At 37.2% G+C, this 15116-nt stretch overlaps 1 protein-coding gene across 5 annotated transcripts in view; it reads right to left on the minus strand.

Moving 5' to 3' along the window:
* MEIKIN (meiotic kinetochore factor) overlaps positions 1 to 15116 on the minus strand; it is a 79281-nt gene that overhangs the window by 28758 nt on the left and 35407 nt on the right. For all 5 annotated transcript variants that reach the window (XR_006193775.1, XM_042905794.1, XM_042905814.1 and 2 more), the window contains exon 10: positions 1335 to 1499. Coding sequence is in view for 4 of the 5 variants with exons in the window: in XM_042905794.1 (XP_042761728.1) it covers positions 1335 to 1499 (165 nt within the window). In the remaining variant the exon portion in view is untranslated. The remainder of the gene's footprint in view (positions 1 to 1334; positions 1500 to 15116) is intronic.

The raw sequence follows: 15116 nt of genomic DNA on the forward strand, positions 1-15116 counted from the left end.
AAAAAGAGAAAGATTGAGAAGAGAGAGGGAGAGAGAAGGATGAAGAAGATAGAGACCAACAACTATGAACAGAAAGAAACTAACAGAGAAACAGAATTAGAGACAGAGAAGAACAGATGGAGAGAGATCAAGACAGAGATAGGATGAAGAGAGACAGAGCTTGAGACTGAGAGACAAAAACCAGGGAAGGCGAAGACAAACAGGCAGCTGCGAAAGAGAGTGACAGAAATATTCAAAAAGAAGACAGAAAACTTTATTTCTAGCAATCAGCTGTCTTTTCAACTGTTGGATTCCATGAAACAATTAGTGCCTCTGATAAATCTCTTTGAATAGGTGTTTATTATATGCAGCCAACTCTGGAACACAAACTCAGAGTTGGAACTTGAACATCATAGGCAAATTTGTGTTAGGTTTCTTTTTTTTTTTTATTTTCTCTCTTTTTTTTTTTTTCTTTCACTCTTCCTTTCCTTTCTGGCTTAAAATCTCATAAAATAGCTGTTTGTTCAAGACAAAGATGGGATTGTTTATTAGGAAAATTTTTATCAAAAATTTTATGTATATTTAGCTGGTACACTGTCAGCTCTTGAATTCATTAGCTATTTAATCTTTCTTCATCTGGGAAAGGGAATGATGGGGATTATTCTACCCCTAGGGATTGCTGTGCAAAGGTTACGAATAATACATGTAAAGAGAACCTACAGTGCCTACAGAGTAGGAGATATTCAATGATAGCTAGAATTTATTATTGTGGCTGCCACGGAGGTGTTCTGTTCAGACCTCCGTGAAGTGAGAACCTGCTGTTCCAGTGCAAAGAGTGCAGTTACCTGACAGCGCCCCAGTCCTCCCCCCCACAACCCTCCCAACTTCTCTGGAATCTGCTTCAGCTTTCAGGTTGAGGCCATCATCTTCTCAGGCAACCCCCAGCCAACGTTTGAGCATAGAAGCCCAATGTAAGACTCCTGTAATAGATAACCTTTGCTCCAGACCTCCTTATGGGGAAAGCTTCTGGCACACTTGCAATGAGGGCTGAGACTATTCCTGCCCAATACTGCTTTCTCCCTATATTCCTTTCTCAGCTGTTATCCCCTCCAGCATACCACTTGAATGAACTCTTAACTCTTTCTGAATATATACTTCCCCATGGTCCCAAGAGACATAATTGTTAACTATCAATCCACTAAAAAAAACCTGCCTATATACAGCTATAAATATAAAGCTCTCTGCATTTTTTCCTAGATTTGTTAACAAATCTATGTATATCTAAATCTTTCCAATAAGTACATTTTCTGGATATAGGCTTTTAAAGAATTAGTTAAAAGAAGACCAGTGCTTACCGATGCAGATTCCATGGACTGAGGCAAAAGAACGTTGGTAACTGGTCCACCTGCACTGGTTTCAATAACAGATCTCTGGTGAGATGATGGAACCTTGATTTTTAGATGACGAGAACTTAACTTTGCTTGAAAATTTTTATCTGTATGTTCAGGATCTTTTTCAGGCTGAAATAAATTCATAATCACGAAATATACTCCATCATGAAATACATTCCATAATCATGAAATACACTGTAAAATTATTTGCAGCACTTCTCAGATGTCTTATTTTACTGTAATATTAATGTAATAATTATTACAATTAAATAGGGTATATTTATCAATCATATAAATATTATATATATAATTCTATTCTTATTTCCTCAACTTGAAAAAGAGTTTTCAACTTAAAGATAAAGGTCTTGTAAAAAAAAAAAAAAGTAAAGTTTTCTACATATTTAAAAATAAAATCTATTGAAAGACAAAACAGTTTGAAATACACGCAACTCGGGGTGCCTGCGTGGCTCAGTTAAGCATCTAACTTCAGCTCAGGTCATGATCTCAAGATCCATGAATTCGAGCCCCACAATGGTCTCTATGCTGACAGCTGGAGCCTGCTTCAGATTTTGGTCTCCCTCTGTCTCTGCCCCTCCCTCGCTCACACTCTTTCTCTCTCTCAAAAATAAATAAGCATTAATAAAAAAAAGAAATACACACAATTCAAAAAATTTCCCTACTACATTTAAGGTAACCTCTCTTAAACAGTGTTCCATGAAAACAGATAATAATGAGATTTATCTACCTGTCGGTAGTTCTAACTAAATTTTAGAGAAAACATCAAATGTATTTATATAAATGTATTTATTATGCAGTCATCTTCATTTAAGAAATCAAAAGTACTCTCTAAGACATCAGGAAGCTGCAACTACAAGAAAGCATGTTCCTTTACCAATTAATCCCTCCATTGAAAATTGCATATTGCTCAGTGACTGCTTGTCTTGTGTGACTTGTCCAATACAGTATTCCCAGTTTACATATATTCAACATAACTGAGGAGGTGAAATTTGAGTTGAGTCCTGAAGAATGACAGTAGTTTTGAGTTGGGGCTGAGGGGATAAACACAATGGTAGAGAGAGGTAGGGGAAGGAAGGAAGGAGCTATAAAGTTCATTTCAATCAAAGGAAAGAACAATGGTATGGAGCAAACAGCAAGGTATTTACTGGCATCTACTGACTTGCTACTCTCATGTGTATGAAGCAAACAGCTTTTTCTCTCACTCCTGTCACCATTCTCAGCAATTTCATCACGCAAGTTGATAACTCATCTAACTAACTAACCCTCCTGCAATTTTCAGTGGTTGACCTTTGCATTTTCAATAACTTTTTCGCTTCATGGTATTTTAGTCATTCTGTGATCAAACATAGCTCTTATCATCAACAGAAATTACAGAATCACCAATTTGAATAGCTTCTTATATCCTTCCAACCTATGTTCAATTATGTTCATGAAATCAACTCCCCTCCATTGAAATTTCCAATTTACTGATCCTACCATTCTATCTTGATACACTACCCTTCTCCTGTCTTATTCCTTCCTCATCTACCAACATCTATCCTTGTAATTACGTGTGATCCCTTCTTCTATCACAGATATCTGACAAACCCCCAGCCCTAGATGACTCCTGATATCAATATCTTCTGTACCTCCACTGCAGCTGAGTGCTGGGAAAACCATACAATCTGGCATATCAAAGTCACCACAAACTCAAAAGGAGTAGCCACAGACTGGCAACTCTTCTGCATTTCTCTAGCTTCTTATGATTATGTCACTCTCTTCCCATTTTCCTGAAACCTCTGGTCTCCTTCCTTCTCCCATTCTCAGCTGACAGCCTTACCTCACACTTCCCCACAACAACAGAGGTAATCAAACGGACATGACCATTAAGGACTCAATTTTGGGGGCCTGGTGCAAACTAAAAATGTGGGGGTTCCTTGTTTAAAAAACTATTAAACATGTCAAGGCAAGAGAGCATTAAATGAAATGTGGGATCCTTCTAAGCACAAAGCCCATGCTGCTACCACTATTTTTACAAATATACCACAATGGTAATATCTCTACTCTTATTTTAAATTTTTTTTCACATTTATTTATTTTTGAGAGAGAGAGAGAAAGAGTGTGAGCGGGGGAGGGGCAGAGAGAGAGGGAGATACAGAATCTGAAGCAGCTCCAGGCTCTGAGCTGTCAGCACAGAGCCCAACGCAGGGCTCGAACCCATAAGCTGTGAGGTCATGACCTGAGCCGAAGTCAGACACTTAACCAACTAAGCCACCCAGCCACCCCTCTCTACTCTTTCAAAGGCCAGTTCCTCCACTTGTATTCTGGATCCCATCTTTCCTCATCTTTTCAAAGACTTCTCTCTTCCCCTAGTTGTATACGAAGTTTGTTGGGGTTTTTAAAAACAGCTTTATTGAGATATAATTCACATACCATAAAACTCATTCACTTTAAGAGTAAAATCAATGTTTTTTAGTATGTTCACAGGGTTGTACAACCACTGTAGCCTAATTTTAGAACATTTTTGTCCCTCCTAAAAGAAACTCTGTTCCCATTAGCAGTACATCTGCTAATGGAGTAAAAACAAAACAAAACATGTTTCCTCTGACCCTGCCTCTCCTTCTAATTACTGTGCTTTTTCTTAATTCCCCTTCAGAGTCAAGCTCTATATGTAATCATTACTTCCTCACTTCTTTTTTCTTTTTTTCCACCTTTATTGAGGAAAAATTGACAAATATAATTGTATATATGTGAAGTGTACAAGTAACAGTATATACATATACACTGTTGAATGATAACCAAGATCAAGATAATTAATATATCCACCATCTGACATATTAATTTTGTGTGTGTGTGAGAAAGTTTAGAATCTACTCTCAGTAACTTACAAGTATGTAACGGTGTATTATGATCATCATTATGCCATACATCAGATCTTCAGAACTTACTCTCATTATGACTGAAAGTTTGTACCTTTAGACATACATCTCCCCATTTCCCTAGACTCCTAGCCTCTGGCAACTACCATTGTATTTTCTATTCTTTGTTTCTATTCTTTGTTTTGTTTTTTGGGTATTTTTGGGTTTTGCTTGTTTTTTAGGATTCCACATATAAGTGATACCATGCAGTATTTGTCTTCCTCTAGTTTATTTCATTTAGCATAATGCCCTTCAGGTTCATATATGGCAAGATTGTAAATGGCAAGATTTTCTTCTTTTTTTATAACCAAATAATATTCCATTATCTGTATCTATATATCTATATCTATATCTATATCTATATCTATATCTATATCTATATCTATATCACTTTCTTTACCCATTCATCTATTGAAGGACATTTAGGCTGTTTCCATATCTTGGCTATTGAGAATAATACTGCAGTGAACATGGGAGTGCAGATATCTCCCTGAGATACTGATTGCATTTCCTTTTCCTTTGGATCTATACCCAGAAGTAACACTATAGGATATAGTTCTATTTTTAATAGTAACAGTAGTTTTATTTTTAATTTTATGAGGAGCCACCATATGGTTCTCCACAATACTTGTACCAGTTTACATTCCCACTAACAGTATTTAAGCTGTTAAGTATTTTTTGCACATCTTTGCCAAAATTTGCTCTTATCTTTCTGCTAATAGCCATCCTACCAGATATGAGGTGATATCTCATTGTGGTTTGCATTTCCATTTCTCAGATTATTAGCGATATTGAGCACTTTTTCATGTACGTTTTGACAACTTTTACATCTTCTTTGGGAGAATATCTATTCCGGTATTTTGCACGTTTTTTAATTGGATTATGTATTTGCTTTTTTGTTACTGAATTGTATAGGATCTTTAACTATTTTGAATATTAACCCCTTATAAGATATATGATTTGTAAATATTTTCTCTCATTCTTTGGGTTGCTTTTCCAATTAATTGTTTTATTAAAAAATAAGTTTATTTATTATAAATTTATTAATTCCTTTGCTGTATAGAAGCTCTTTAGTTTGATGTTGTCTCACTTTAGTTTTTCTTGCATGCTCCTTTCGTGTCTTATCAAAGAAATCATTGCCAAGACCAATGTCAAGGACGTTTTTCCCTACGTTTTCTTCTAGGAGTTTTATATTTTCAGGTTTTATATTTACATCCTTAATCCATTTTGAGTTAATTTTTGTGAGTGGTATAAGATAGGGGTCCCGTCTCATTCTTCTGCATGTGGATATCCAATTTTCCCATTACCATTTATTGAAGAGATTATCCTTTCCCCAGTTTGTGTTCTTGGCACCCTTGTCAAAAATAAGTTGGCTGTATATATGTGGGTTTATTTCTGGGCTCTCTATTCTGTTCCACTGGTATATGTGCCAGTGCTGTACTATTTCCATTCTACAGATTTGTAATATATACTGAAATCAAGAAATGTGATATCTCCAGTTTTGTTCTTCTTTCTCAAGATTGCTTTGGCTACTTGGGGGTCTTATATGGTTCCACACAAATTTGAGGAGAGTTTTTCTGTTTCTGAGAAAAAATGTGATTGGAATTTTGAAAGGACAGCATTGGCTGTGTAGATTGCTTTGGGTAGATGGACATTTTCACAATATTAATTCTTCCAATCTAAAAACATGCAATATCTTCCCATTTCTTTGTGTCCTCTTCGATTTCTTTCATCAGTGCCTTAGAGTTTATAGTGTACAGGTCTTTTACCCCTTTGGTTAAATTTATCTCTAAGTATTTTATTGTTTTTGATGAGATTCTAAATGGGATTTTTAAAGAAAAAACACAGTTCTTTCCTCCACTGAGTATTTCTCTTGTGAGTCTCCTTTACTACTCATTCAAAACACTCACACTTCTGATACTTCTGGTCACTACATGTGTTGGGAGTTTTCCCCACAACAAAATTTCTCTGCAACACCAGCTAGATGTCCTACAATTCAACTCGATTCTAACACTGTTTACCTGGAGATAATATCAGATCCCACAGGTTAAAGTCTTAGTCCCACAAGACTGCTCCCATACTAATCCAGATGCCAATCACAAGGAGTAGGTCCCCAGGTTATCCTCAAGTTCTATACAATTTGGCAACAAATTGGAAGCCCCCATCACCCTATCCTCAGGTTCAATTAATTTGCTAGGGCAAATCACATAACCCAGGGAAACACTTACATTTACTAATTTATTAAAGGATATATACTAATATAGAGTGAGGTCTGGGAGGGTCCCAAACATAAGAACTCACCAACCTAGAAGCTCTTCAAATCTCCTTCTATTAGAATTTTTATGGAGGGTTCCTCATGTAGGCATAATCAATTACTAACTTCATTCCAGCTCCTTTCCCCTCTTTGGAGAAGGGAGTGACTGGGTTGAAAATTTCAAGCTTTTAATTATGGCGTGGCCTTCCTGATGACCAGGTCCATCTAGGAGCCACAAAGGAGTCCACCCAGAGTTGTCTCATGAACAGAAGATCCTCTAGTATTCTTATAACTTAGGGATTTACAAGGGTTTTAGGAGCCTTGTGTCAGGGATGGGGTCAAAAAAAATATTAAAACAAGAGACGCTCCTGGTGTTCTTAACACTTAGGAAATTACAAGCACTTAGGAGCTGTGTGCCAGGAAATGGGGATGAAGACCAAAATATATATTTCCTCTTATCTCACAGGATTGCTTTCTGATTTCTGTTTCAAATAGTTTAATGCTAGTGTATAAGAACATAACAAATTGTTGTATGTTGATTTTGTATTCTGCAACTTTACAGAATTTATCCATTAGTTCTGACAGTTTTTTGGTAGAGTCTTTAGGGTTTTAAATATATAATATCATGCCATCCACAAAGAGATAATTTCCCTTCTTCCTTTCCTATATGCATGATTTTTACTTCTTTTTCTTATCAAACTGCTCTGGCTAAAATGTGCAGTACTATACTGAATAGAAGTGGCAAGAGTGAACATCTTTTCTTATTCCTGATCTTAGAGGAAAAACTTTTAACTTTTCATCACTGAGTATGATATAAGCTATGGGCTTGTCATATGTAGCCTTTATTATGTTGAGGTATGTTCCTTCTATACCTAATTTGTTGAAAGTTTTTATTATGAAAGGATGTTGAATTTTGTCCGCTTTTCTGCATCTATTGAAATGATATGCTTTCTATCCTTCATTCTGTTAATGTGGTGTATCTCATTAACTGATTCTCTTATGTTGAACTATACTTTCATACCAGGGATAAATCCTATTTGATTGTGAAATATGATGTTTTCAATTCGCTCTTGAATTTGGTTTGCTAGTGTTTTGTTGAGGATTGTTATCTACGTTCATCAGGAATATTGGCCCGTAATTTTCTTTTCCTTTAGTGTCCTTTCCTGGAGTTGGTATCACAATAAAAGCTGTCCTTGTAAAATGAGTTTGGAAGTGTTCCTTCCTCTTCAGTTTTTAGAAAAGTTTGAGAAGGACTGATATTAATTCTTCTTTAAACATTTAAACATTAGATGAGGCACCTGAGTGTCTCAGTTGGTTGAGCGTCCAACTCTCGATTTCAGCTCAGGTCATGATCCCAGGGTTGTGAGACTGAACCCCACATCAGGCTCTGTGCTGAATGTGGAACCTGCTTAAGACTCTCTCTCTCTCTCTCTCTCTCTCTATCCAAAGGGAGCCAATTCCCGTCACTGAACTTGCTTGCCACCGTGCAAACGCCCACCGCTGTGCTTCTGTGGATCCATCCCTCCGACAGGCCTGCTTCCCTCCTGGTGCTGTGGGGCCCCTCCCACAAGGGACCACCGAAGGCAAAGCTAGCTAAGCCTGCCCCTCCCGCCCCTGTGCACCTTGCAGAACCACCTGGCTAATACGCCCTTGACCAGATCCCATCAAAGCAGCACCACAAGCCTGGCAGTATGCAAGTAGCCCAGACAGGGCCACACCACTCCACAGTGAGTCCTGCCCCTGGGAGAGGGGAAGATGAGGTACACACCAGTCTGACTGTGGCCCCAGTGGTGGGCTGGGGGCAGACATCAGGTCTGACTGTGGCCCTGACACAAGTTACTGCTAACAGCACAGGGGAAGTGTCCTGCAGTTTGGAGTTACCACAGGGACTACCCAAAATGATGAAATGGAATAATTCTCCTCAAAAGAAACTCCAGGAAGTAGCGACAGCTAATGAATTGATCAAAAACGATTTAAGCAATATAACAGAACAAGAATTTAGAATAGTAGTCATAAAATTAATTGCTGGGTTTGAAAACAGCATAGAGGACAGCAGAGAATCTATTGCTACAGAGATCAAGGGACTAAGAAATAGTCATGGGGAGCTAAAAAATGCTATAAATGAGCTGCAAAATAAAATGGAGGCAGCCATAGCACGGATTGAAGAGGCAGAGGAGAGAATAGGTGAATTAGAAGATAAAATTATGGAAAAAGAGGAAGCTGAGAAAAAGAGAGATAAAAAAATCCAGGAGTATGAGGGGAGAATTAGATAACTAAGTGATGCAATCAAATGGAACAATATCCATATCATAGGAATTCCAGAAGGAGAGAGAGAAAGGGGCTGAAGGTATACTTGAACAAATTATAGCTGAGAACTTCCCTGATCTGGGGAAGGAAAAAGGCATTGAAATCCAAGAGGCACACAGAACTCCCTTCAGATGTAACTTGAATTGATCTTCTGCACAACATATCATAGTGAAACTGGCAAAATACAAGGATAAAGAGAAAATTCTCAAAACAGCTAGGAGTAAACATGCTGCCAGAAAGGAATGGCAGGACATCTTCAATGTGATGAACAGGAAAAAAATATGCAGCCAACACTCCTTTATCCAGCAAGTCTGTCATTTAGAATAGAAGGAAGGAGACATAAAGGTCTTCCTAAACAAACAAAAACTAAAGGAATTTACCACCACTAAACCAGCCCTACAAGAGATCCTAAGGGGGATCCTGTGAGACAAAGTGCCAGAGATATCAGTACAAGCATGAAACCTACAGACATCATAATGACACGAAACCCCTATCTTTCATAATAACACTGAATGTAAATAGACTAAATGCGCCAACCAAAAGACATAGGGTATCAGAATGGATAAAAAAACAAGACCCATCTATTTGCTATCTACAAGAGACTCATTTTAGACACAAAGATAACTTCAGATTGAAAGTAAGGGGATGGAGAAGTATCTATCATGCTACTGGAAGTCAAAAGAAAGCTGGAGTAGCCATACTTATATCAGACAAACTAGACTTTAAATTAAAGGCTGTAACAAGAGATGAAGAAGGCCATTATATAATAATTACAGGGTCTATCTATCAGGAAGAGCTAACAATTATAAATGTCTATGCACCAAATACGGAAGCCCCCAAATATATAAAACAATTAATCACAAACATAAAGCAACCTTATTGATAAGAATGTAGTAATTGCAGGGGACTTTAATACCTCACTTAGAGCAATGGATAGATCATCTAGACACAGAATCAATAAAGAAACAAGGGCCCTGAATGATACATTGGATCAGATGGACTTGACAGATATATTTAGAACTCTGCATCCCAAAGCAACAGAATATAATTTCTTCTCGAGTGTACATGGAAGATTTTCTAAGAGAGATCACATACTGGGTCACAAAATAGCCCTTCATAAGTATAAAAGAATTGAGATCATACCATGCACTCTTTCAGACCACAAGGCTATGAAACTTTAAATCAACCAAGAAAAAGTCTGGAAAACCTCCAAAAGCATGGAGGTTAAAGAACACCCTACTAAAGAATGAAGGGGTCAACCAGGAAATTAGAGAAGAAATTTAAAAATATATGGTAACAAATGAAAATGAAAATACAATAATCCAAACACTTTGGGATGCAGCGAAGGCAGTCCTGAGAGGAAAATACATCGCAATCCAGGCCTATCTCAAGAAACAAGAAAAAATCCCAAATACAAAATATAACAGCACACCTAAAGGAAATAGAAGCAGAACAGCAAAGAACCCCAAACCCAGCAGAAGAAGAGAGATAATAAAGATCAGGGCAGAAATAAACAATATAGAATCTAAAAAAACTGTAGAGCAGATCAATGAAACCAAGAGTAGGTTTTTTGACAAAATAAACAAAATTGATAAACTTCTAGCCAGGCTTCTCAAAAAGAAAAGGGAGAGGACCCAAATAGATAAAATCATGAATGAAAATGGAATTATTACAACCAGTCCCTCAGAAATACAAGCAATTATCAGGGAATACTAGGAAAAATTATATTCCAACAAACTGGACAACCTGGAAGAAATGGACAAATTCCTAAGCACCCACACACTTCCAAAACTCAAACAGGAAGAAATAGAAAACTTGAGCAGACCCATAACCAGCAAATAAATTGAATCAGTTATCAAAAGTCTCCCAACAAATAAGAGTCCGGGACCAGATGGCTTCCCTGGGGAAGTCTACCAGACATTTAGAGCAGAGATAATACCTATCCTTCTCAAGCTGTTCCAAAAAATAGAAAGGGAAGGAAAACTTCCAGACTCATTCTATGAAGCCAGCATTACTTTGATTCCCAAACCAGACAGAAACCCCACAAAAAAAGAGAACTACAGGCCAATATCCCCGATGAATATGGATGCAAAAATTCTCAACAAGACACTAGCAAATCGAATTCAACAGCATATAAGAATTAATCACCATGATATATTGGGATTCATTCCTGGGGTGCAGGGCTGGTTCAACATTCGCAAATCAATCAATGTGATACATCGCATTAATAAAAGAAAAGATAAGAACCATATGATCCTGTCAATCGATGCAGAAAAAGCATTTGACAAAATTCAGCACCCTTCCTTAATAAAAACCCTCAAGAAAGTCAAGATAGAAGGAACATACTTACACATCATAAAAGCCACTTATGAAAAGCCCACAGATAATATCATCCTCAATGGGGAAAAACCGAGAGCTTTCCGCCTGAGATCAGGAACACGACAGGGATGTCCACTCTCACCGCTGTTGTTTAACATAGTGTTGGAAGTTCTAGCATCAGCAATCAGACAACAAAAGGAAATCAAAGGCATCAAAATTGGCCAAGATGAAGTCAAGCTTTCACTTTTTGCAGATGACATGATATTATACATGGAAAACCCAAAAGACTCCACCAAAAGTCTATGAGAACTGACACATGAATTCAGCGAAATTGCAGGATACAAAATCAATGTACAGAAATCAGGTGCATTCTTACATACTAATAATGAAGCAACAGAAAGAGTAATAAAGAAACTGATCCCATTCACAATGGCACCAAGAATCATAAAATAACCTAGAAATAAACCTAACCAAAGATGCAAAAGATCTGTATGCTGAAAACTATAGAAAGCTGATGAATGAAATTGAAGAAGATATAAAGAAATGGAAAAACATTCCGTGCTCATGGATTGGAAGAATAAATATTGTTAAAATGTCAATACTCCCAAAGCTATCTACACATTCAATGCAATCCCAATCAAAATTGCACCAGCATTCTTCTTGAAGCTAGAACAAGCAATCCTAAAATTTGTATGGAACCACAAAAGACCCCGAATAGCCAAAGTAATATTGAAGAAGACCAAAGCAGGAGGCATCACAATCTCAGACTTTAGCCTCTACTACAAAGCTGTAATCATCAAGACAGCATGGTATTGGCACAAAAACAGACACATAGATCAGTGGAATCGAATAGAGACTCCAGAATTGGACCCACAAAAGTATGGCCAACTAATCTTTGACAAAGCAGGAAAGAATATCCAATGGACAAAAGACAGTCTCTTTAACAAATGGTGCTGGGAGAACTGGACAGCAACATGCAGAAGAATGAAACTAGACCACTTTCTTATACCACTCACAAAAATAAACTCAAAATGGATAAAGGACCTGAATGTAAGACAGGATACCATCAAAACCCTAGAGGAGAAAGCAGGAAAAAACCTCTCTGACCTCAACCGCAGCAATTTCTTACTTGACACATCCCCAAAGGCAAGGGAATTAAAAACAAAAATGAACTATGAGGACCTCATGAAGATAAAAAGCTTCTGCACTGCAACAGAAACAATCAACAAAACTAAACGCAACCAACAGAATGGGAAGATATTTGCAAATGACATATCAGACAAAGGGCTAGTATCCAAAATCTATAAAGAACTCACCAAATTCCACACCTGAAAAACAAATAATCCAGTGAAGAAATGGGCAGAAAACATGAACAGACAATTCTGTAAAGAAGACATCCAGATGGCCAAGAGGTACATGAAAAGATGCTAATGTCACTCCTCATCAGGGAAATACAAATCAAAACCACACTCAGATACCACGTCATGCCAGTCAGAGTGGCTAAAATGAACAAATCAGGAGACTATAGATGCTGGAGAGGATGTGGAGAAACAGGAACCCTCTTGCACTGTTGGTGAGAATGCAAACTGGTGCAGCTGCTCTGGAAAACTGTGGAGGTTCCTCAAAAAATTAAAAATAGATCTACCCTATGACCCAGCAATAGCACTGCTAAGAATTTACCCAAGGGATACAGGAGTGCTGATGCATAGGGGCACTTGTACCCCAATGTTTATAGCAGCACTTTCAACAATAGCCAAATTATGGAAAGAGCCTAAATGTCCATCAACTGACGAATGGATAAAGAAGTTGTGGTTTATAAACACAATGGAATACTACATGGCAATGAGAAAGAATGAACTATGGCCTTTTGTAGCAACATGGATGGAACTGGAGAGTGTTATGCTAAGTGAAATCAGTCATACAGAGAAAGACAGATACCATATGTTTTCACTCCTATGTGGATCCTGAGAAACTTAACAGAAGACCATGGGGGAGGGGAAGGGAAAAAAAGTTAGAGAGGGAGGGAGCCAAACCATAAGAGACCCTTAAAAACTGAAAATAAACTGAGGGTTGATGGGGGGGTGGGATGGAGGGGAAAGTGGGTGATAGGCATTGAGGAGGGCACCTGTTGGGATGAGCACTGAGTGTTGTATGGAAACTAATTTGACAATAAATTTCATAGTAAAAAAAAAAAAAGATTTTCTCTCTTTCTCTGTCTGCCCCTCTTCCACAGCTCATGCTCTCTCTCTAAAATAATTTTTTTTTTAAATTATACATTTGGTAGAATTCACCAGTGAAGTCATCTGGTGTCTCAATTGCCAGAGATTTTTTATTACTGATTCAGTCTCCTTGCTTTTTGTCTGTTCAGATTTTTTATTACTTAATTTTTCAGTCTAGGTAAGTTTCTATCTGTTTCTAGGAATTTATCCATATATTTATCTAATTTGTTTATGTATAATTACTCATGGTACTGTTATGTTCCTTTGTATTTCTGTGGTATGAACTGTAATGTCTCCTCTTTCATTATAATTTTATTAATTGGAGTAATCTTTCTTTCTTTTTTAAAGTTTATTTATTTATTTTGAGAGAGAGAGAGATAGAGAGAGAGAGGTAGAGGGAGAGATCAGAGAGAGAATCCCAAGCAGGTTCCACACTGCCGTGCAGAGCCCCACACAGGGCTTGAACTCACAAACTGTTTAGGACCTGAGTCAAAATCAAGCGTTGAGCATTTAAATGACTGAGCCACCCAGGCACCCCTCTTTCTTTCTTAAACTGGACAAAAGTTTTTCAATTGTTCATCTTTTAATACAACTAACTCTTAGTTTTGTTAATGATTCCTATTGTCTTTCTAATCTCTATTTCATTTATTTCTTCTTTAATTTTTATTTCTTTCCTTCTGCTAACTTTGGACTTTGTTCTTTTTCTAGTTCCTTGCAGTATAAGGTTATGTTGCTTATTTGAGACCTTAATTTTTTCTTAAGGACAGTATTTATCACTATAATGTTCTCTCTTGGGTTACTTTTGCAGCATCCCTTAAGTTTTGGTATGTTGTGTTTCCATTTTCATTTGTCTCAAGATATTTTTGGTATCTCTTTTGATTTCTTCTTTGACTCATTAGTTGCTCACAAATGTGTTAATTTTCACATATACGTGAATGTTCTCCCTTTCCCTTTTTTTAAGTGTCTTTGAGAGAAAGAGAGAAGGAGCATGAGTGGCTGAAGGGCAGAGAGACAGAATCCCAAGCAGGCTCTGATAGTTCAGACATGGGGCTCAAACCCATGAGATCATGAGCTGAGTCAAAACCAAGAGTCGGTAGCTTAACTGACAGAGCCACCCAGACACCCTCCCCCCTTTCCTTCTGTTACAAATTTTTAGTGTCATGCCAATGTGTTCAGAAAAGATAGTTGATATAATTTCAATCTTTTTAAATTTGGTAAGACTTGTTTTGTGCCACAACATGTAATCTATCCTAGAGCATGTTCCATGTGCACTGAGAAGAATGTGGACTCTATTGTTGTTAAATAAAATGTTTTGTATATGTCTGTTAGGTCCATTTGGTCTAAAGTGTTGTCCAAATCCATTATTTCCTCCATGATTTTCTCTCTGGATCATCTATTCATTGTTGAATAATAGGGTATCGAAGTATTCTACTATTATTGCATTGTTGTGTATTTCTGCCTTGAGACCTGTTAATGATTATGTAATATAATTAAGTGCTTCAGTATTGCGTCTGTATATATTTAACTTGTTATATCCTCTTGATGAATTGACCCCTTTATCATTATGTAATAACATTGTCTGTTATTACAGCTTTAACTTAAAATCTATTTAGTCTGATAAAAGTATACCTTTTATCATCAGGAGTATACTCCTGTTCTCTTCTAGTTTCCATTTCCATGGAATAATTTTTTCCATTCTTTCACTTTCAGCTTAATTGTCTTTAAAGCTTAA

The sequence above is a fragment of the Panthera leo genome, chromosome A1, assembly GCF_018350215.1.
Source record: "Panthera leo isolate Ple1 chromosome A1, P.leo_Ple1_pat1.1, whole genome shotgun sequence".
Classification (NCBI taxonomy): Eukaryota; Metazoa; Chordata; class Mammalia; order Carnivora; family Felidae; genus Panthera; species Panthera leo.